The sequence below is a fragment of the Pocillopora verrucosa genome, chromosome 8, assembly GCF_036669915.1.
Source record: "Pocillopora verrucosa isolate sample1 chromosome 8, ASM3666991v2, whole genome shotgun sequence".
NCBI lineage: Eukaryota > Metazoa > Cnidaria > Anthozoa > Scleractinia > Pocilloporidae > Pocillopora > Pocillopora verrucosa.
In genome coordinates, this window is record NC_089319.1 from 23,293,322 (window position 1) to 23,315,040 (window position 21,719).

The 21,719-nt window shown below is 36.7% G+C and overlaps 5 protein-coding genes across 7 annotated transcripts; 3 read left to right on the forward strand and 2 right to left on the reverse strand.

The window, feature by feature from the left end:
* Positions 1-1,190: 1,190 nt before the first annotated feature.
* LOC131792487 (uncharacterized) lies at positions 1,191-3,996 on the forward strand. Of its 2 annotated transcripts, XM_059109858.2 has the most exons (4): positions 1,233-1,314; positions 1,795-1,866; positions 2,192-2,286; positions 2,987-3,996. In XM_059109858.2, exons 3-4 carry the CDS (start codon positions 2,229-2,231, stop codon positions 3,496-3,498), a joined length of 570 nt encoding a protein of 189 aa, XP_058965841.1. In that variant the 5' UTR covers positions 1,233-1,314; positions 1,795-1,866; positions 2,192-2,228; the 3' UTR covers positions 3,499-3,996. The 2 variants fall into 2 exon arrangements, with proteins under 2 accessions (XP_058965840.1, XP_058965841.1); XM_059109857.2 differs by lacking the exon at positions 1,795-1,866 and having other exon boundaries at positions 1,191-1,314.
* Positions 3,554-8,551, reverse strand: LOC131792486 (COMM domain-containing protein 9). Its single transcript, XM_059109856.2, has 8 exons — positions 8,362-8,551; positions 7,718-7,781; positions 7,360-7,424; positions 6,745-6,829; positions 6,293-6,347; positions 5,920-5,954; positions 5,303-5,406; positions 3,554-4,547 (listed from the first exon to the last, which is right to left on the reverse strand). The coding sequence occupies exons 1-8, from the start codon at positions 8,467-8,469 to the stop codon at positions 4,410-4,412; spliced, it is 654 nt and encodes a 217-aa protein (XP_058965839.1). The 5' UTR covers positions 8,470-8,551; the 3' UTR covers positions 3,554-4,409.
* A 141-nt stretch (positions 8,552-8,692) lies between these two features.
* Positions 8,693-10,224, forward strand: LOC131792513 (isopentenyl-diphosphate Delta-isomerase 1-like). The gene is made up of 2 exons (XM_059109901.2): positions 8,693-9,195; positions 9,822-10,224. The coding sequence occupies exons 1-2, from the start codon at positions 8,757-8,759 to the stop codon at positions 10,178-10,180; spliced, it is 798 nt and encodes a 265-aa protein (XP_058965884.1). The 5' UTR covers positions 8,693-8,756; the 3' UTR covers positions 10,181-10,224.
* A 231-nt stretch (positions 10,225-10,455) lies between these two features.
* Positions 10,456-15,040, reverse strand: LOC131792512 (uncharacterized). Of its 2 annotated transcripts, XM_059109899.2 has the most exons (7): positions 14,812-15,037; positions 13,321-13,441; positions 13,078-13,223; positions 12,635-12,715; positions 12,164-12,280; positions 11,911-12,027; positions 10,456-11,555 (listed from the first exon to the last, which is right to left on the reverse strand). In XM_059109899.2, the coding sequence occupies exons 1-7, from the start codon at positions 14,863-14,865 to the stop codon at positions 11,382-11,384; spliced, it is 810 nt and encodes a 269-aa protein (XP_058965882.1). In that variant the 5' UTR covers positions 14,866-15,037; the 3' UTR covers positions 10,456-11,381. The 2 variants fall into 2 exon arrangements, with proteins under 2 accessions (XP_058965882.1, XP_058965883.1); XM_059109900.2 differs by lacking the exon at positions 12,635-12,715 and having other exon boundaries at positions 14,812-15,040.
* A 160-nt stretch (positions 15,041-15,200) lies between these two features.
* Positions 15,201-21,576, forward strand: LOC131792469 (ruvB-like 2). The gene is made up of 15 exons (XM_059109835.2): positions 15,201-15,216; positions 15,677-15,731; positions 16,205-16,260; positions 16,663-16,731; positions 17,188-17,260; positions 17,588-17,717; positions 17,967-18,033; positions 18,336-18,442; positions 18,605-18,698; positions 19,070-19,193; positions 19,440-19,534; positions 19,727-19,845; positions 20,204-20,323; positions 20,654-20,783; positions 21,007-21,576. The coding sequence occupies exons 1-15, from the start codon at positions 15,208-15,210 to the stop codon at positions 21,172-21,174; spliced, it is 1,416 nt and encodes a 471-aa protein (XP_058965818.1). The 5' UTR covers positions 15,201-15,207; the 3' UTR covers positions 21,175-21,576.
* Positions 21,577-21,719: the final 143 nt, after the last annotated feature.

A 21,719-nucleotide genomic window follows, 5' to 3' on the forward strand; every position in this document is an offset into this window, starting at 1 on the left:
TCGTACTTGCATTGAGATCAAATGCAAATTGTAAACAAAATTGAAAAAGACTCGCTTACCTTTCAGTTCACTGCCAAATGGAACGTTCTCCCCGGCAGAGGACTCATTTGAGAAGCAGAAGGGTCGTGAGGCTGCAAAGATGGAAGAAAAGATGATAAACATAGTTTAAGATCTCTGACTGACCAATCTTTTGTTTTTGTGTTCATGTACCGTGACATGACTAATTAATGGTGTTTCTATCGATTATTCAGTTCCACATGATTGGAATGTCATTAGTCAGTGTTCGCTGTACGGTCAAAAGGAAAAAAAGATAGCTTGAAGTATAAAAGAAGGATAAAATAGAGTTTTTTTCCCCATCTGTCACCAAAAATGCCAGCGATTCGGAAAAGGCAACTGATCGAAATGCTTATGCTCCTTCGTACCTATGATACATAGACCATTTTAATAATTATTAAAATGGGACAGAACGTTCTTAAGGCACCACAAGTGCGCAAAACTGGTGCAAACGTCTGACTAAACTTGTGCATAGTGAAGCAAGAAACATGCGATTGGCAATTTTACACGCCAATATCTGCCAATTAATTCACTGACATTCGCCAATCCGGCATGTGCCCAGCCACGATTTTCTGCTTTTGCGACAGGTCAACCAATCAGTAAATATTATGTTATCACATGTCCTCTTCGAATGACGGACAACAGAAATTGCCGCGTGATTGTCATATAAGTCGCCGGGCAGGGCGAAAGCGAATCATTCAATGAGAAAAATTCGGTCATAAATTTCGCGACTGTCAAATCCTTTGCGATTAGCGTTTAAAATTGCTTTATGTTTCCCCGATACCAATTAACTCGATTGTTCTAAAAATAAATTGTGACACGCTCATATCACTAGATGTAATTAACATCTGATCATTTAAAAAGTCGTCGGTGGGATTTTTTTAACACACACCAATAATTGATAAAAAGAAAAACTTATTTATAACACGCACCCATAAAAAGAGTTAGAGGTTCAATAACTTTTGTTCCATTTTTTTTTTTCGGTTAATCGGTTTAATTTGATCTGTTTCTATCATATTATTGAAAATGGCAACAGCAGAACTTCTTGAACACCATTTATCCAGCAAATATTTTCCACCACATTGAGGTTTCCAGGCAATGATTCAAATTACGAATTGATTTAACAAATGTTGAATTTAAATACGCAGCTAAAAATTACGAAAGTGCTTTGCGATCAACATTTGCGATAAAAACTGCCATAAATAACGCAAATTCACGGCTAAAGTAAGAAAGCCTCTTTCAACCAATCAATCAGACTAGGTGAGTGATTCGTTTTTCTGAAATTTCTTTAAAATTTTGTGCAGGGAAAATAATTTACCTTAGTTGAATTACTTTATTGTTTAGATCTTACAAACTGCTGCGCAGAGAAACTTTTGCTAGTATACAGACAGATCCTTGAATAAGGTCGCTCCATAATGGAGTGGTTTGTCTCAGACCAGTAGGAGTTTTCAAAGTTGAAGCTTTCCGCGTCTGCACGCCATATTTTCTACAACACGTCGAACTAATAAATAATTTTTAAATTGCACGAGAAGGGGTAAGTCTCATGTGGTTTGGGAATTGTAAAGTTGAATTAATAAGACGTAACTACCGCCTGAGTTCTTATGGCCGGTGAGACAGATTTTGAGAACCCATCCAAACGGGAATGACATCTTAGCCATGTAGCAAAGCCGAGTGACGTCATAACTTCTTTTGGCCCATTACAAAACCCTGTGTAGAATATCATACATAAATCTATTACAGGTTTTAAGTCGTCCTCAGTCAGCCCGAAAATGAACATAATTTTCGCTAGAGGAAAACATTCTTAATTACGTGGTAAGTAGAAAGATAAAGTGAGTTTTCTTAGCCTTTAGCTTTCACCAACAGCCCTCCCGTTCAGCTCACCCCTTTTCCAGTTTGCTATTACGAAACAGAAAATATATCTACCCCGGCTTAGCTATTCCGGCGAAAAGGTAAATAGGTTTCGATGAATTTTACCCCGCGGCCATTTGTTACACATGTTAGAAGCACAAGATGGAACTCTCGTGCTATTTCGAAAGCTTCCAGAAGATTTTTCCCGTTTCCTTACCTGTGTAGGATGTGAATAGAATAGCTCATGTTATATTCAAGACTAAAAGCCTTATCATGTTATTTCTTTCAGTAAGCGATAGCAGCAATACAGGGTTGGCAACCAAAAGATGAAGCTTGTCCTGTTGATAATGGTAACAAGCATTTGGCTGTGCTCTGCTTTTCAAGGTCAGGAAAAAGCAAAGTTCTAAGTCGGTTAGGACTATGATGACAATATTAATTTTTTTTTTACTGGTTAACATACGTTTGTTTTATTTATATAGTCTTGCATGCCAACTGAACGGTACATAGGAAGATTATGGAAGTTTTTTCCAGCAAAGCTATGGATCAGAATTGCTCTAATCTACCGTATTAGGGTATTAATTAAGTTTTCCAAGTATAAATGATTGGAATCGATGTAGGCGGATTGTACGCGCGTCCCGAGACGCGAGGGCTAAGCGGTTAGCAAGCTTAATCTTTGGTATCGTGTTCTAGGAATGGACTGTTTTCCTAACGGTTCCTCTTCTGACCGAACAGTAGAAATAGACACAGGTGAATGCTAATAGAAACGTGGGAAATTGCTAAGGGAGAATAATCTGTGAAGGGGCAGCAATACTTCTAGTCCCTTGACATTTTGTTACCACGCTTCAATAGCTGTGTAAACCAGTACTATTTCATTTATCCTTGGATCAATATTCCTTTATTTAAATTAATTTACACAGTCGTAAAATATGCAGGTCACGATTTAGTTGTTGACAATTGATTAACCTCACATTTTTATATAGATGTGTAGAAATTCAAGCCAACCATTAATGATCTGCGAAGCAATGAAGCTTGTCTTTGTGGTATAAACCTAGATTCAAATATTTTATCATTGCTGTCCATTCAGAAACAGAAACGAGCACATTTTCCACAAGTTCGACTGTAACATCATCTAGCACGTCTAGCAAAACGTTTACACCCACGCTTTCCACCTCTGCTTCTACTTCTCTGAGCACCAGCAGCAGTAGTTGGGATTGGGGCTGGGGCGAGGAAACAACGTCATCGTTTAGTGTATCGAGCACGGACGGCACCATAACCTCATCTTCATCATACTGTGAATCGACGTTAACGAGCTCTTCAAGTATCGAACTGAACCCCACGCCAACATCTGCAACAAGTTCTTCGAGCTCTTCAGAGGCAGTTGATATAATCATCACATTGTTTGCGTATTTGTATCAGGCTTGGGAAAATGATCGAGAAATCGACCATCTCAAAAAACGAAAGAGGCGCGAAGCCGAGAAACCAGGCCTGTCTAAGAGAAGTGACCTAGCCTTTCATGAGAAGGAAAGACGACTGGGAAAAAGGAATGACTTCGTTAAGAAGATCCGCGCAAGGAAACGGAAAAACCTTACGATGTAATATATTTGTGATAGGAATCTTATTGCAGCAAAATAAGCAAACACATAAACACATATAAGCAAACAAAAAGGATAAACATTTATCTAGAAGTGACATTTACCAAGGTCAGAAAGAGCTGGACATTTTCAAAATAGTGGAGATTCTGATAGAGTACTTTTCGATTGAGTGATGTAAACCCAGTGTATAGTCACTACATAGTAACTGCATGCACATTATGTCCGTTGGATCAAAAGGAAGATCGCAAACGATTGCTCTGCACAATGTAGGCGAGATAGCATTACAAACAGTTATACCAGTTAGAAACATTTTAACATTTTTCTCTACAAACATGTTTAGTTTGCTCTAAGTACTAGTGTGAAGATAGATAAACTCTGCTCGGCTGCTACGAATTTAAACCTTCATCTTCCTTATTTGTAATGTGCCACTGTCTGGGCTGGGAAGTTCTAGAGCCTGTTGGTTTCTAGAGACGTATTGATATTTACTTGAACGCAACAAAATCTGGTTTAATAAAAACAAACAGGTTGCCGGAAATATGCCATATACGAACAATGGCGAGGGCGGGTCGAGCTGAGAAACAATATCCTTTAGTCACTATATATTGGAATTATGTAGAATTATCATCCATACACTACGAATTTTTCTCCAAATCATCGTGGGGATTACATAGACATCGCATGAGTTCTTCCCCATGGGAAAACTTTGCACTGCAGGATTATCCATGTACTGATCCTCTCACGATTTCCAAAATCACACGTAATCTTAAAAATAACTTCAGAAGGAAACACTTTAGAACAAAGCCTCCATGAGAAATTCAGACACGTGATATCCTCGAAGACAGGAAAACGCTCGTTGTAAAATAAATCTCTCTATTTTAAAACTATTTCAGTTATCTATAAATTTGTTATCTAAATTTATTTTGAAACCGAGGAGAGTTGATCTCGTATTTTCCCAAGTCCATCCAACATGGTGTCAAGTTTTTCCTTAGTCAGTTCCACATTAAGACGCCGCACTGACGGCATTGAATTCTGTTCTGTGGCATTTTCTTGAACCTTCAAATAAAACAGGAATGGTCACTCAAAAGTGTGGATGTATCCTGTACGAATGGAAAGTGTCAGTTGCTGTAAGAAACTTGACAGGGGCAGCGGTTTACTGGTTGGCTCGCCGAACACCATATCACAAAGAGCAGAGGAATCGTGACAAAATTAATAACAACTTTCCTAAGATTCTCTGTTAACTTGTTGATGAAGCATCCTTCTGCGAAATCGATACTAACGTGTACGATAAATACCTTCTTTATAGAAATAGTAGAGATGGTAAGTTTTCAGATCGGTGAAGAATTAAGAAGATGTTTTTTCGTCTTGTCACGAGCGTGGGACAAAGAAAAAATTATTTCTATCCAAAAAACATGACGCTATCGACATTGCTGATCCTAGCAGTATGCAGGACGCGTGTCATATGAACTTCGTAATAGACTTCACTCACCGAAGAGTCTCTATCGTTCTGTGTTAGAGCATCGTAGCTCACATCCGAAGGTCTGAGGTTCGATTCCTCATGGGGACTCAGAATTTTTTCTTTGTCCCACGCTCGTGACAAGACGAAAAAACATCTTTCTTACCTTCTTTATATTTTGACAAAGACAAGTCAGTGTAATACTGTTGTTTTCAATAAACTCGATTTTATCTAGAAATACCTGTAACAATCGCATCGACCCAAGAGACTGAAATAATACAAAGAAATTTGAAAGCTGAACAAGAATTTATAGTTCCAAGAATAGAATGGTAAACTCGGTTTTCTTAAAACAAACCTGTAACTGCATAATACACGTCGGCATAGACATTCTGCTGATGACGTTCGACGACGTTTTGACATCCACTCTCCAATCAAAGTCAATCAGCTTTGGCAATGAAACTGTCAAAAACACAAAAAAAAAACACAGTAAGTCAGTCAAACACTGGGCGGGGGGAGGGAGAACGGCCTTCCACCCAAACTTAGAGCGTCATTTTTAGCTTGAAACACAAAATGACCAAACACTGATAACCACAACGAACAAGCTCAAAACTTCATCATCTCTCTTAGTTTATACACGCACTGAAACCTTCGGCATTTCGATTGTTGTATATAAACGTAGTCTACTGTTCAGCCTGCAGAAGCGTCATGTTTTTCCTCTTTTTTCGTATTTTCGGGCGAGTGAAGGCAACCGCGACGGGCAAGTCTTCATTTTTAATATAAGTTGTTGAAAAAGTTTTAAAAATCCTCCGTTTTGGAATTACACTGTTTCGTGTTTGGAAACAAAAGTTCTCTTCTTTTATCTTGTCAGATGTGCCTCCAGTAAATAAAACTTTTTAATAACCGAATCGGAATTTTGGATAAACGCAAAACAAAACAGGTCTGCGTTAACAGTTTTTACTAATATCACTCTACCTTGCTCGTTAATGGCATTTGTCCTCCACAGGGGCCTGACAAATAAAAACAGCAAAATCACCAAAAACTTGAATGCATGAGTGAAAATATTTGACGGATTCATTCTGGCTAGAAGATTGTCTACTTAGGGTAAAGTTCGGCGGCAAAGCCCATCAATAATGCGCAGGAATATTTCTATCTCAATAGTTCACTGGGGAAATTTTTTTCCTTGCTTTCTTCTCACAACCATCACTTTTAAACGCTTCATCCCTAAAGAACACCTCATGCTTGTTTTTCAGTGGTTCACTAACATAGATAATTGGGGTTCATGTAACAGTTTCAGAGTCTCATACGTAACAGTTAATTAGATTGTATTAAAAAGTTGAACACTCACATATTTTCAGCAATAATCTTGGAAATAAGTTCTCTAAGATTCTTGTGAAAGTTCTCTAAAAAAGTATTACCAAAAGTATCTTTAGTTCATAGAGGTGACATAGCTGTAACCAATTGCATATCAATTGTAAAATCCTTGAGTTTTCATCCCCAAAATAAGTACCACTAAGGTTTCAAGGTTTTTAACAAATCCCACAATCAGTGGCTACTCAAAAAACCCCCTTGAGCCAAGTTGCGCTGTGTAAAATCTCAGGTTGCTAACTGACGCAAAATCAGCAAGTCTGAGGTTCCAATCCTCTCTAGGGACTCAGCTTTTTCCATTGTACCTTGCTTAACATAGATGTTCAGTATCTTGAAATTAACCCAAAGACCTTTGATTGCTGGGCAGAAATGAAAGGGTAGTACAAATATCCTAATTTAAAGTATGTTATAAATATTTTAGTGTTTACATACCTGGAAACAAATCATATACTGCTTTTGGGTCTGTAAGGCATTCAAACAATGCTGCACGGACCACTGCCACAAGGCTCTCCATTAACTAAAACAATACATTACAATCAAATGAAACAGTTTCTGTCTTACAAAGTAATTAATGAATCAATAAATCAGAAATAATTTGATTTCTAAAATTTATTTACTTGTGATATTTAGACAATCTGGCCCCATTCATTTTTAAAGCTGGTTTATATGGGGACCCAAATAAACAATAACGAGGCCAGACTACAACACTACAAGCTACATTCCCTACTCTGTGTGAGAAGTGTACGGGTTCATCCCTTGCTAAACAGTACAGAGAAGATGCAGGAGACAGTTTACTTTCCTCATCCAAGAAGATCAGAATGCCTAACCAATTGCAGATTTCATAGCAAATGCAGCACATCCTCCTCAGTTATTTTAAGACCCTGAGTGTTGGTCTGGTCTGGGGCTTGAACCCTCAACCTCCCACATGACAGTCTGGCACTCTACAACATGATGTAACCAAGCCTGGTTAAACTTTTCCTACTAAAGCATGATCTTAGGCTGTAGTAATGTGCCCCTAACAAATGAGCAAGGTGTTCATTCTCATACCAATCTTGCCTCATCAAGTCCTGCATCTAAGGAAGCTGCTACATTTTTGAGAACAGATACTGAGACTAAGAGGAAAAAGAAAAAAAATATATTAATATTTCTTTTAAGTTAGCATATTCATCTTGATTGATAACATCAAATTGTTAATTCCAAGGAGATACTTATCATTGTTCAGTCCTAAGATTGAAATTTAAGGGTTAATCCAGAAAAGCTTAACTTAGGCTGTGATTTTAGACAATCGGTGGACCTTATGACATCTTCATAAATGTGTTGTTTAGAAAAAATACGAAACGCTAGCAACCTAAAATAAATTGTGCACTGAAAACAAACAAAAAAAAACCTTTTAAAGGACACTAACCTGCATCACTTCTGTAACTAAAAGCTTCGTGGAAAAGGGTGCGCACAAATTCTTTTGACTGAGCCTAGAATGAGTCATTGAACAGAATGAACAAATAAGTACTGGCGGGGAACGATATCTGGAAAATATAAGGGCCTTTCTAATCATAATCAGCTTTTAAGTCTCTCATTTCCTTTGTCTCATAGTTTTCTGTATTTTTTTTTTTTGGGCAAAAGAATCCATAAACTGTCTCGAAGTGCCAATGTTTAAAACTCATCCAGGAGCGTGGATGCTGGGAAACTTGAAAAATTTTAACCACAGACAGAATCATCGACCTGTCGGTTTACATTCAATAGAAAGTGGAAGGTATTAATTAAGGACGTTGACTCGATCGAGGTCGCAGAGAAAAGTCTTGTTCGCTGACTCGCCTAGTCCGACACAGAAGAGGGTAAGATTTCCCAACTCTCTAAATGGCATCCCAATCTTATGGTCATACTAGGCTTGTATTTTAGGAAAACCTGTGTCACCTCTAAGTTGTTCGTAGTAGGGCAATTTGATCTTGCACGATCAGGCTCCTGTCAATGAATAAAATTAAAGGCTGTCCAACCTACAAAAATATATGTTCCAGTGTTTCCTTTAAAGTATTTATCGGCAACTTTTCTCACCTTGAGCAGCAACGTTAGCGGAGGGAAGACATCTTCACTTAACCCAGCCGCCATCTTGAGCACAAATCTAACATTGAATAACCTTAGTAGGGGTGTGTCACTTAGCATTAAACTTCTTACGGAGCAGAAAGCCTATTTTTGAGTTTATATAAAGTACGATTAAAGTAAGAGAAGCTTAATTATTTAACGCCCTTAATAACGAACTTAAATATGGCTATCAAGAGTATTCTTATACTTTTTAAACGAAATTTAATTGGCCTCTCTCAGAGCCCCGCTTAGGAGCAATTTTCACCATCAGCTAGGTAACCACGTGTTGTTCTTTCGACAAGAACAAACATGTCGTCTGAAAACTAAATCGTCCCTCAAATTTGGACAAAAGTTTAGTCGTGTGGAATATGAATCGATTGATACGAGCTACTGTTATTTTTTTGAAACATTATCGATTTTCAGGATCGAAGAATTTCCACACCACTTCAAGAATATTGCAACTGTCTAACATAGACGAAACGCAAGAGAAACTTCTAAATGAACGTCTAATCTTGGTAGACGAGAATGATTGCGTTAAAGGCACTGAAACGAAAAAAGAATGTCACCTAAAAAGAAATATCCTACAATACGGAATGCTTCATCGAGCCTTTAGTGTCTTTCTCTTTAACACAAAGGGACAGTTACTGCTACAACAGAGATCGGACGTGAAAGTTACGTTTCCTGGTTGCATCACCAACACATGTTGTAGTCATCCGTTGTACGAGGATTCTGAGTTGGTGGAACATGATAATTTTGGAGTGAAACTAGCTGCAAAGAGGAGGCTCTCTTACGAACTTGGCATTCCAGGTATGTTGGCCAGCACCGAATTCTTCTATTCCTGAGCTTGGGCTGGGCAGGGAAGTGTGTAAGAGAGGGTCACTGTCCTGTTTAATATCACGGAGAACACCAACCTAGGAGTGTTCTTGTGTAACAGAACTGTTGTATAACTATGATCATGTTTAGTTATCAGTTCCAGTGACTGCAGAGTTTTGAAATTTTTCTGGAGGTAAAAAATGGATGTTTCATCACCAGTTAATTTTTTGTTTTAATTTTCTCATAATTTTTGGTGAAGGTATGGAAGGTCAGATTGATAGCCTAGTGGCTCATCTGGGGTAAAGCTTTTCCTGGCTCCCAAAGCATTGAAGCAACATATCAGTACAGAAATATTGCTCCCACCTGTGGACATATGCTAGTTTATCACAGGTAACACCCCCCTCCCCCAACCAAGACATCCAGCAATTTGCTGTTACTTCTTTTTACCCCAGGGTGTAAAGAGACTACAACATTATGATCCATTCAAGGCTTTAAACAAGACCGTTGAATTGGGAGGCTACATTTCACTGCACTAACTGCACCAAGCTACTGCATCTCCCACCATCTTATTTTATTCACTTTTTAAAGCTGGAGTCTTGTTGCATTTTTTTTTCTCTTAGACAACCAGATCTCCTTGGAGGATCTCAGGTTTCTCACCAGGATTCATTACAGAGCAGGATCAGATAAAATATGGGGAGAACATGAAATAGACTATGTATTTTTTATGCAGAAGGATGTAACCCTAGAACCAAATACCAATGAAGTTAAACGCTGTTGGTATGTTTCAGAGAGTGAGTTGAAAGAACTACTGCAGAAAGCAGCTAAAGATTCTAACATTTTGATGACCCCTTGGTTCAAAATGATAAATGATCATTTCCTATACAAGTGGTGGGCGAGTCTGAGGGACTTGTCACAATTTGAAAATGACAGTGAAATTCACAAAATGCCAGGGATACCAGCACCCATATTACAGTTGTGAACAGGTTTTAAGAACAAAGAAAGTCTATTTTGATTCATCATTCTATCCAGTGGAATTTTTGGAAGTTCTGCAGTTTGTCCTACTATTACTGATGTCCTTTTAGAGTGACAGTCATGGGGGAAGAGAGAAGAAAAATTGAAACAGCACCTAATTTTTTGCTCACATTTTATACATGCCTGTGTGCAAATTCCTCATTGCTCAAGCTTGTTGTCCTTGGCCTATAAGTAACAGTGAAGATTGCTTTGCAAGCTACATAAGAGAATGATTTTATCAAGTTTTCATTGTACAACAACCAATGTTTAATAATTATCTATACTTTATTCAAAAAGAGATGTTTAAGTATTGTTGCACCTTTGTACACCCTGTTTCTTTTGATAAGCACAGAGAGACACAAAGGGGTTGAGACTTTGCTACATGAACATAATTTGCAGAGATTACAACTACAGTGTAGAAGGGTGATATTACTGACTTCCTAGAATGACTTTCCTTTTTCATTTACTACTTTCTACACGTAGAGCAGATTAAATAACAAATAAATAAACAAAAAAAAATTCTAGGCAACCCATCTCAGTGAGTAATGTACTTCGCAGAAATAAGGTGACCAACACTTACCTGTACATAGCAAAGGTGTTTATGCAACATAAAATAAAAAATAGAATTCACTTGAGGACAAACTGCAGTATTACTAGACCAAAAATTTGTTTCTTAATTACAACCTTTTTAAAATAAAATGTGTAAGCCTGAAAAAGTATTTTGATTGTGGTATACTTCTTAAAAACAATATGTCATTTTTGACTCAAATTTTTGCAAGCCACTTATTCTCAAAAATTATATCCCAAGTTGAACAAGTTGCTTGTACAGAAATTCAATAACAGTTCTATCTCAGCAAAATAGTGCGGCCCTTTTACATTATATACTTACAACTAACTTACTGTAAGGATAGCTGTAAGTGATTTATGAAATATGATTTTGAAATATACACTGCCTTCAATTTAACTGATCCCATAGGAACATTATCAAGAGGTTCTTACATAGAGATGTAAATATCAGAACTCAGCTATGAAGCTGAAAAGATTCCTTCATTTTGTACATCATTAAAATATAACATTGTAAAATAATGAAATGTTGGACCAAAGTTTACAAAGTGTAAGTATGAGGTTATATTTTAAAAGGCACAGTCCTATTTAACCTTAGATAACTTTTAATGTGATGTTTCAAGTGTTTCTGTGTATTTGGATTCATCTTCAGTCCTCAGCGTTGTCCATTTGTTTGAAATTTTGTTTTTGTTCCATGCATTGGCAAAGTCAACAAACTTGTCCCAAAAGTCTGATTTTGATGTCTCGTCAAAGTAGCCAGTCTCACTAGCAAACTTGCGCTGTGAAGAAAAACAATTTAAGGAAACAAATCTTGATTTTCAACTACAACTTATTTAATATTTTTCAGTAAAGTTGTTGATACAGCTTATTTTTAACAACCATTTAGAACATCAGTCCTGCAATTCAAGATTTTGGGCCACTAGCTAAATACATGAAGAGCAAAAATAAAGTTAACATTTTTAAGGATTGCAGCTTAAATCTAGGAGATTAAACAAGTGAATTACAGAAACCACAAGTTACAGTTGTATGCTCAGGTTAGGTTGTCAAGGCAATCATACAATGGATAAAATGCCAGTGCAGTATAACTTTAAACAAAAAAAAAACATTTTAGGTAGCAAAAATCAAAAGTTATACCAGTAGCATTGCAGTCTTTGTAGCATTTTTCATCTCTTCCTCCTTGGTCTTGAAGGGGGCATACAACTTATTAGTGAATTCAGCTATTTTCAGATGATTTAATTTTCTGTTGAGAACCTGTAAGGTGAAAGGTTTGACAAGCATCAGTTCATTCAGGCTGGTGATTTGAATTTAGAATTCAAACATTGAACAGCAAGACCATGAATATCTGTATATGTGCTAAAAATGCATGACAGAAAGTTTATTGTCTCACCTTCTTTCTTATGTCTGCTCTCCATAGTGTGTATTTTTCTTTGCAATATGATACACAACTGGCCACATGGTGGGCATCAACTCTATCAGCTCCTCCTAACAGGACCTCAATTTTTTCCTGAAACAAGGACATACATCTCAAAAAGGGAACTTATGGTAATGACTATGCCTTGTAAATAAAACATACAAGCACATGCATGAAACATTGTTACAAAGAAGAAAAAGAAGAAAAAGAAAATGATTCCTCCCCAATAGAAGGTTATTGGATACACATTATGTGGGAGGGAGATGGTAACCTGACCAAGATCTAAAATGTGGCTGGTTCCCTTATTTGATCTATTCTAGCCATCTGTAATCACACTAACTGGTTCTTTGTTTAATTATCCTGGTTGAAGGTTTAGCAACTATGCACATGAATTGATAATGTTCCTATTTTGGCCATTAATTTTGTCATCAATGCAAGCATAATTACCTTTAATTTATCCAAAGAACCATTGACAAGCCATGGTCCATATGTAACAAATATTTCTTTCGCTTTTAAAACCAGTTCCCTCTATCCAAAAACAATTAATAGGGAAGAACACAAAGAGTACATTGCTTTGTAAATTTACTAAAAGCTATTATTCACATAAAGTACCACAAAAATATCAAAAATAATAATGATAAAAGAATAATAATATAGTAACCATGATATTACTATTGACAATAGTAATGATAATTCTAGCAATGCTGGATGCCAATAACAGTGACCTAAAAATTGAAGAAAATAATAATGACAATGGTAATAGCAAAAATTGAATACTTTCTGCTTAGATCTTGATGAGCTACCAAAATCATGTTTGAATTAGGATCTGATGCATACAAGCTGGGGTGTATAAGAAGCATTATGAAATTGAGCTTGCTGAAAAACAGTACCTCGAATCCACATGTCTTGACAGTGAATGGAAATTTCTTTTGGTTTTGCACTTGTTGTTTCAATTCATGCAGCTCAGCCAATGCTTGCTGTAGAAGTCCTGAATTCTCTTGAGTTTGTTTCAAGAGGTCAGTGAGGAGTCGTTCCACTGTAATTTAAGAGGAAAGGAAATTACATTATAAGTGAACTCTGCAGTCTGTTGAATGTATGTATATTCAACCCTAGCCCTAACCATATGCACCAACCTGTAGATGGTAGGCCAGTTATAACAGCATACTGTTGACCATTGCTCGCAGAACTTGAGGGTTCTGACAGTGTTACTTGATAAACACTAGAGTCATTCACAACGGCTGCTTCTTCTTGTAGCTTTAAAATATACAAAAGAAGAAGGAGACATAATATGAGTCACCCTATCAGTAGGGTAGGGTTTGGGTTGTTGCCAAAACATACCCATTTCAAGATTGCCGGCCTGCACCCAGAAATTAGAACAAAAGGTTTTTTTTTTTTTTTAAGGACACCAGCAAAACCATGAACTCCTTCCAGGTAAATTTTAGAGGTACTGATATGAAACTTTGAGGTGTTGCAGTCTTAAATTCCATGGGAAGAGGGAAGGGAGGAAGTTCATATACAACATAGACGTGCGTAAAACATAGACATGCATAGCATGGAAGAGTTATTTTTTCAGCTGGGTAGGTCAAAATGGGACATTCTGTGTTCCTGGTGTTTTCATAACTTTCAAAAGAATGAAAATATCACATTACTTCACTTCAAAAGAAAGAGAAAAAACAATCTATCTAAAACTCACACATATATTTTGTGGTCTATTGTCTCTATTTTCTGACTACTTCTGTGCAAAAGTAAAATGTATTGGTGCCATGCTTACTGCAGTCTCCCTCGCAGCCATTGTTTGGTCTCATCACACAACACCTTCTATTCCTCATTTGAGAGAGCACCATTGTGTGACAAGATCAAATAACGGTTGGGAAAGAGATTATGCTTACAGCTGTTCCTCTAACAGAAAGAAATCAAAATTATTGATCTACAGTTAGTCGCCTCAAAAACATAATTTCAGGCAATTTTACGGCAAAAAGCAGACTGAAAAGACCCCAACCAAAAATATAATGTGATCTCGTATGAGCGAAGATACACTAAGCAAGGGAAAAGGATAATATTTCAAAGAGGGCTCCTTGATTGATTGTTGCCCATCTGGATTATTCTTGTAGAAAAAATAACTAAAAGAATTGCAATGTGTCACAAATAAAAAAAATGGAATGTCCTTGCAGTCAGTTTTGGCACAGTGTTGGGAAATACATCGATACCTGCATTGCCCTTTCAAAATACATTTAGTGCGCCCATTTTTTTAATATTTCTGTTCTAAAATCTGAACCTTTACTATGATTCCCCAAGTTAAAATCCCTCCAGAGCCAGAAACATACTGGGAAAAGGTGCATGGTAACGAAGTTAATCAATATCAAACGTAGGGATCCTGTTCAATACAATATGTTTTTGGAATGAACAGTGAAAAAGGTCAAGAAAATCTAAGCACAGTTTGTTTCCAAATTCACCCTGAGCTCGCCAATGACATAACTTGTTCGTCATATGTTGGCTGAGGCATTCCATTATATTCGTGAACGATATAGGAGCCATATTGGTGGCCAGTGTATGTCCGTGTATTCATGCTACATTGGAAAGTGGAGGTATTTTTGTCATTTGAGACCTTTTCCACAATAACTTACCGCTACATTGTTATCCAAGTTTACTTCATCTTCATCAAAGTTTAGAGTTGTCATCCTTTTTGACAATAACAAAAGATTCGCTTCTTACTTAGGCTAAGACACTCACATTTGAAGATCGGAAAAAGTCGAAGTGTTCTCGCGAATATCATCCGAAGATGATCCGAACATTTTCAACTCAGAAAAAAGGAATAAGTACAGAAGTAAATCTCGAAAAATCATCCTTTTTATATTAAACACATGAAAATTTGTAAAAAAAAAATCAATAAAATCACGTGTAATTGATGGTTCTTTTAAAGCACAAAAAAAACTCCGAAAGCTATCGGCCAGTCGAAAAATTTCCGACTGGATTTTGAGTCAAGTAAACTGGGTACTAGACGACATCTGCAAGCGTTTAAAATGGCGGCGGTAAGTTACCATGTGCAGCGAAGAAATATCTTTCTCTAACTTGAAAACAGCGTCCTTTTCCATGAAAAATAACAGTTTCGTCATTTATTTAAACCGAATGTTCTTTAAATCTTATTAATGATAAGCCTCTTTACTTCAGAGAGCTAGAAACCTTCTAGCGTCACTATGTAAGCACTGAGTTTGTCAGTGTCCATTGTGACGACAATCAGATCTTTGCCTGTTTTAGTTTCAGTTTTCGTTGCTTTATCAAAGATTTTTCTTAAAATTTATATATATATATATACTGTAAATAATAAAGCTGTTACTTGAGTTGTCCGGTAATTTTTTTGTCGGGGGCAGAGATGAACACTGTAATAATAGTGTATCCCGCAGCTAAGTATGTACATGTACATGTGCCTTTTGATTGTTGTCATTTCTACGTTATGAGTTTGATTGTGCCTTTGTTGCTACCGCCTTGCAGGCAGCAGCACAAAAAGTTCAAGAAGTGAGAGATATCACTAGGATTGAAAGAATAGGTTAGTCGTGATGTAATGTAATGAAAAAATACATGGCTTGCATGAGATACACCCATACTCTCTGGTCACTAATTAATTGTTTTAGCATATGATAAAATAACTGTTCAACCATCATGGTTTAGAGGTAAAGTAACTAAAATCATTCCACCTTTTGGTAAGGCTGTGTGTGCTGTGAAATGTTATGTCAGAAAATCTCAACTGTGAGGTGACTTGTTTGCTGATTAAATTGTAGTAACCTGGAGAGCTCTAAGGGACAAGCATCTGAAACAAACAGGCAGTATTGCTAATGTGCTCTACCACTCTCGTTCCATTTGTGGTGATGACTATGCTTGAGCCTTTGGCTATTACAGGGATGCACAAATATTTTCTGGTACTTTTCAGTCTGGGTTTTGTCTCCTGGGCTCCTTCTAAACAAGCTAACAATAAGGTGCTTGATTTCTTTTGTTGTTTGTTTGTTTGTTTGTTTAATTTAGGAGCTCATTCCCACATTCGTGGTCTTGGCTTAGATGATGCATTAGAAGCAAGACAGGTACAAATGTAATTTAAACATCAATCTTTATACTATTAAGTCTCCAATTTTTGCTTAAGGTTCATGGACAGCTAAGCTGGACACACTCTTTTCTCTGCTTGGTTAAAATCACAATATATTATTGTGCTAATTCTCCCTAATTAACCAACCAACTTCTTTTAACTAACATATAAGGAAATTTGCAGTATCTGGTTGAGGGAATTGCACATCAGATTTTTTGGAGTTGAAGGATCCAAAGCTACACTTGAAATTTCTGATAGAAACTTGAAACAAATAAGAAAGGCTTACAACCCATTAACACAGATTGTGCAATAAGAGACAAAAGGGGAAATTATTTTTCCCATGTTATCATTGTATATGTGTACTTGTAAGTCCTGAGCAATCTTGCTCCTTGATTCATAGGTTTCACAAGGAATGGTTGGTCAGGTTGCTGCCAGAAGAGCCGCTGGTGTTATTTTGGAAATGATCAAGGTAATTGGCTGTGGTAAAGACACTTTTTTTGAACATTTGTTATTACGGTCAAATTATTACTTTTACCTCTACAAGAGGCACAGATATAAAACATTCTTAATTTCACTCTTTGTCTTTCAGTCCTGGGCTACTTTCATATGATTTCTCTAGGTTTTTAAAAAGAGTTAAATGACATCAAAGTCATCAAGTGTCGATGTGTTTAAGTCTTATTTGAGTCTTAGGATTCTAAATGAATTTATAAAACAGTGCAGAAGAAAATTAAAAATCTCTAGTTCGTTATTTCCAATCTGAATGAATGTGGGAGTAGGGAACAGAAATCTTGTACCAGTGGAAGAGAGGAGAATCTGAAAGATAGACCCATATTTACAAGTCACTAGGTCACTGTGCCTTTTCTATTCACATAATTTCAAACCAGGATATTGACGTAAGCAAATTAACTTCTAATCCTTATTTTAGGAGGGGAAGATTGCAGGAAGAGCTGTTCTGATTGCTGGACAGCCTGGCACTGGAAAAACAGCTATTGCTATGGGTAATGTGCATAGTGAATTTTGATTTTTTTTTTTATATATCAAATGGTGTAGTTCCAATCGCAAGGCAATGATCTAAAAAAACAGTGTCATCTGTTTACACTCAAAGTGATTAACAAATGTGTAAATGTGAATCATGTGTTGCATACAAAGGTCTGCAGCATCTTTTATTACTACATGCTGATGTTAAGTTAACTTTGTAGTTTAGATGTCACTGAAATGTGTCAGACATTTTTTGAGAGGGTTTGTCTTTCTCATAAGGTAACTTACTTTAAATTCTTAGTGTTCGTGACTTATGAATCTTTATAATTAGTCATTTTTCTTCATAGGAATGGCACAGTCTCTTGGCCCTGACACTCCCTTTACATCTATAGCTGGAAGTGAAATCTATTCATTGGAAATGGGAAAGACAGAGGCCCTTACACAGGCTTTCAGAAGGTCTATTGGAGTAAGAATAAAGTGAGTTAATTGAAACCTTCCTTGAAATTTTCCCAGTAGATCATATCTCTGCTGGTTTTTTTCCTCATTTATTTATTAATATTTCTTTTAGGGAAGTATTCTGGTATCCCTGGTTAGGTTTTTTTGTTAAAGTTCCTTCTTGAGATTTGAGATATGAGTACAAGAATTATTTGTTACACCATGTTTTAAGCTTTCACAATAGTTGCTTTATTGACTGAAATTTGTATTTAATGATTTGTCTTATGTCAGAGAGGAAACTGAAATCATAGAAGGTGAAGTTGTAGAAATACAAATTGACAGGCCTGCTAGTGGAACAGTAAGTTGATGAATTTTTTCTTCAACTTTTAGTTGTTATTTTTTCTAAGTATCAATTATTTTATGGATTGATACTCCCCAATTTTTTTAATGATTTTAAAATAGTTATTAAAAGCAGCTCTGTTTGATGTGTTGGAGTTTTTTAATTAAATCTATAACCATGGTAAAATTGGTATGAAACCCCTATAATTGTAACTTTACCTGCAAGTTTGTAGACCCTATTTTATTACATTTGAAATCAGCCCAAAATGATTAATTTTTATTTTTATTAATGTATGATTTTATATATTGTTATCCTTCTAGGGAGCAAAAGTTGGCAAACTGACTTTAAAAACAACAGAGATGGAAACTGTTTATGATCTTGGAACAAAGATGATAGAATCCCTGACAAAAGAAAAAGTGCAGGCAGGGTAAGAATTTTAATAATTATACATATTTGTACTTGCAGTCAACTGTTGTCAATATTGAACATACATTCTGAATGTAATTCAGTCACAAATTCCCATCAGAGCTCTAAAGCACATACTCTACATGATTTTAACTTGCATTTTCCTCAATTATTTGTGTTTTAGGGACATCATAACAATTGACAAAGCAACAGGAAAAGTCTCCAAACTTGGACGCTCATTTAACAGAGCTAGAGATTATGATGCCATGGGGCCACAGGTATGTGATTTTATTCTTTGTTCTTCATTGTTCCTGGGAAAATTATGTACATGTACCTCACACAGAGCTTCTATCCATCAAGGAGAGTAAAACTTTTAAATAGTTTCCACTCAGCTGCTTGGGAAAAGTGATGGAATACTCTGGGTAACCTGTGGTGGACTCTTTACTAATGTCCAGTCCAGGAGGAGTAGCATACATCCTAATCACTTTATCATGAGCTGTGGTAGTTCCAGAGGTCAGTCTTATTTACAGACTCTTCTGTCAAGATAAACCTCCCAGGAGCAATAACAGCATCTAAAATCTCACACAATAACTGAGCAACTCATGAACAAGTACACACAGTAAAGTTAGACAATTTTTTTTTATCTTAGACCAAGTTTGTCCAGTGTCCTGAAGGAGAGATACAGAAAAGAAAAGAGGTTGTTCATACAGTCACTCTCCATGAAATTGATGTCATCAACAGCAGAACACAGGGATTCCTGGCACTCTTCTCAGGTACATCTGGATGAATGGCATGCTGATCATACCTACAAACAGTCTGTGATAAAAAAAAATTTGATGTTTTTTTAATCATCAGCATGCAGTGCAGAATGTAACTCAAAATTAGTCCAGTGGTGAACAACTTTCCTTGGGTGATGTCTATGAGTGTGCTTGTGACACATGTGGTCACACCTGCAACTCTGTCTACCAGTGTTTATGAATTACCAAAACTTATTAAAGCACTTATTTTACTATGTTAAGGTGACACTGGTGAAATCAAGGGAGAAGTGCGGGAACAAATCAATGCTAAAGTTGCAGAATGGAGGGAAGAGGGAAAAGCTGATATTGTACCAGGGGTGAGATAATTAACTTTATTTTTCTATTGGTTTGTTCGTTTGGTTATTGATATGTTATGATAGGGATTCATATCTCATCACCTCAAATGAGATATAGTAATTGTTCTTTATGTACTCATTTCCATTGGATATACTACTTTTCTAGGCATAAAGCTTGTTAACACAAATAAATGTATGGTGCTTTTTCCCTAGGTACTGTTTATTGATGAAGTTCACATGCTTGATATTGAGTGTTTCTCTTTTCTAAACCGAGCTTTGGAAAACGACATGGCACCAGTTCTTATAATGGCTACAAACAGAGGAATCACAAAGTAAGAAAAGTTTATGTAGTACTAACATCAAGAGTGCTTCAAGCAAATCTAACAGCCATACCATAGTAAACACTGAAGTGTTTAAGAAAGGGAATTTTTTCATGGAAAGATACGTTTGAACTAGTGCAACGTGCTCCTCAGGCTCCGGTGTGTAGGAAGAAGAGGAAACCCTGGGAACAAGTTTGAACTAGAAAGTGTCTGCATGGGAACACTGTCATACAGTAATACTGTATGTAACGACCTGAATTACCATTTCATCTTCAGCTCGCAATAACTTTAATCAAATATAATGAAAGCGACATTCAATTTAAATGTGCTTCTTGAAAGTGATGTGCTACGACGTTCTTTTTTCTTGCAGAATCCGTGGTACCAATTACAAGAGTCCGCATGGAATACCTCTGGACCTGCTAGACCGATTGTTGATTATCTCAACATCACCTTACCAAGAGAAAGATCTAAGACAAATTCTTACCATAAGGTACAGTGGGCAAGAAACGTTAACTCTTTTCTTACCTACGTTCAAAATTATTAGTTTCGGTATCATCAAGTCTTTGTTTGTAGGATAAATAGTGATTCTGTTTAGTCAGAATGTGTGACTGAATGTGGTAAATCTCAAACCCCACATTTGTGGATCATGACGTTACGTAAGGATCGACTTGTTCCGAGGGCGGCTCCATTTGTGCAATTTTTGGCAAAGATTGAAAGCGGAAATTAGTCAATTAGAACTTGTATTACCGATAATATTGGCCATTAAGTGGGACGCAAAAATGTTTTACTTGTAGTGTTGATTCAATTTGTTGTGTTACAGATGTGAGGAGGAAGACGTTGAGATGTCCGAAGATGCGATATTTTTGCTTACAAAAATTGCTCAAGAGACTTCACTTAGATACTCCATTCAGCTAATCACTGCTTCCAGTCTAGTTTGCCGGAAACGAAAGGTACAGTGTGATGTGGAGCTATGTGCCAATACCATCGCGGGTCACCTTTAATAAGAGTTGTAAAGATATTCATTATACATTTAGTTTATGTCACAAGATACAGAAGATTGCTCTAGAACGAAACATCGTTAAATACAAGAGCCTAAGCTAACCTTTTCCCAGAGCAATGTTTGTATTAAGAGTGACATACGTATACTTACCGTCTTTTTCAATTTTCTCCAAGGGAACGGAAGTGAATGTGGATGATATTAAACGGGTATATTCGCTGTTTCTGGACGAGGCTCGCTCGACCCAGTTTCTTAAAGAATACCAAACAGAATTCATGTTCCATGAAGACGAGTCTACCGAGCCCGTATCTGAAGCTATGGAGACAGAGGCAGAAACTGCTTGATGAAAATTTCGCATTCCAGTATACACTGCGTGTTACATTTCTTTCCAGATCCAAGGAGGAGTTCTGTGTGTTGCCATGAGCATCAAAATAGACTCTTATCGCGAACCAACAACCAACTACAACCTGCAAATTGCAGTATTGAATAGACTCACTGTAGCTAAATTGCGCCTTTTCAACGGCGACAAGTTTGTTTTATTCAAAAACGCAATTACTAGTCGAATTGTAAGTACCTGCTATTTCGCTATCACTGCTCTAAGCACTTCGATTTGGCCCATTTTAGCATTGGAATCGCACCATTCAATAATTATTACGAGCTATGAAATCTGTTTATTTGATATGGGATGTGGTTTGTAGTGAGTGTTGTCGTAGAGACTGTTTATAATAAAAAAAACTAGCATTTTACATCTTTATGGCTAGTGTCGTACAACCCACCTCCTTCAATATAGAGTATTGGCATCATTCAGACTGCGTGAGGCAGGCCGAATTGAAGCCTATTGTAGCCAGAAGACTACAGTGTACTGGGCCAATACTAACAACCATCGTAT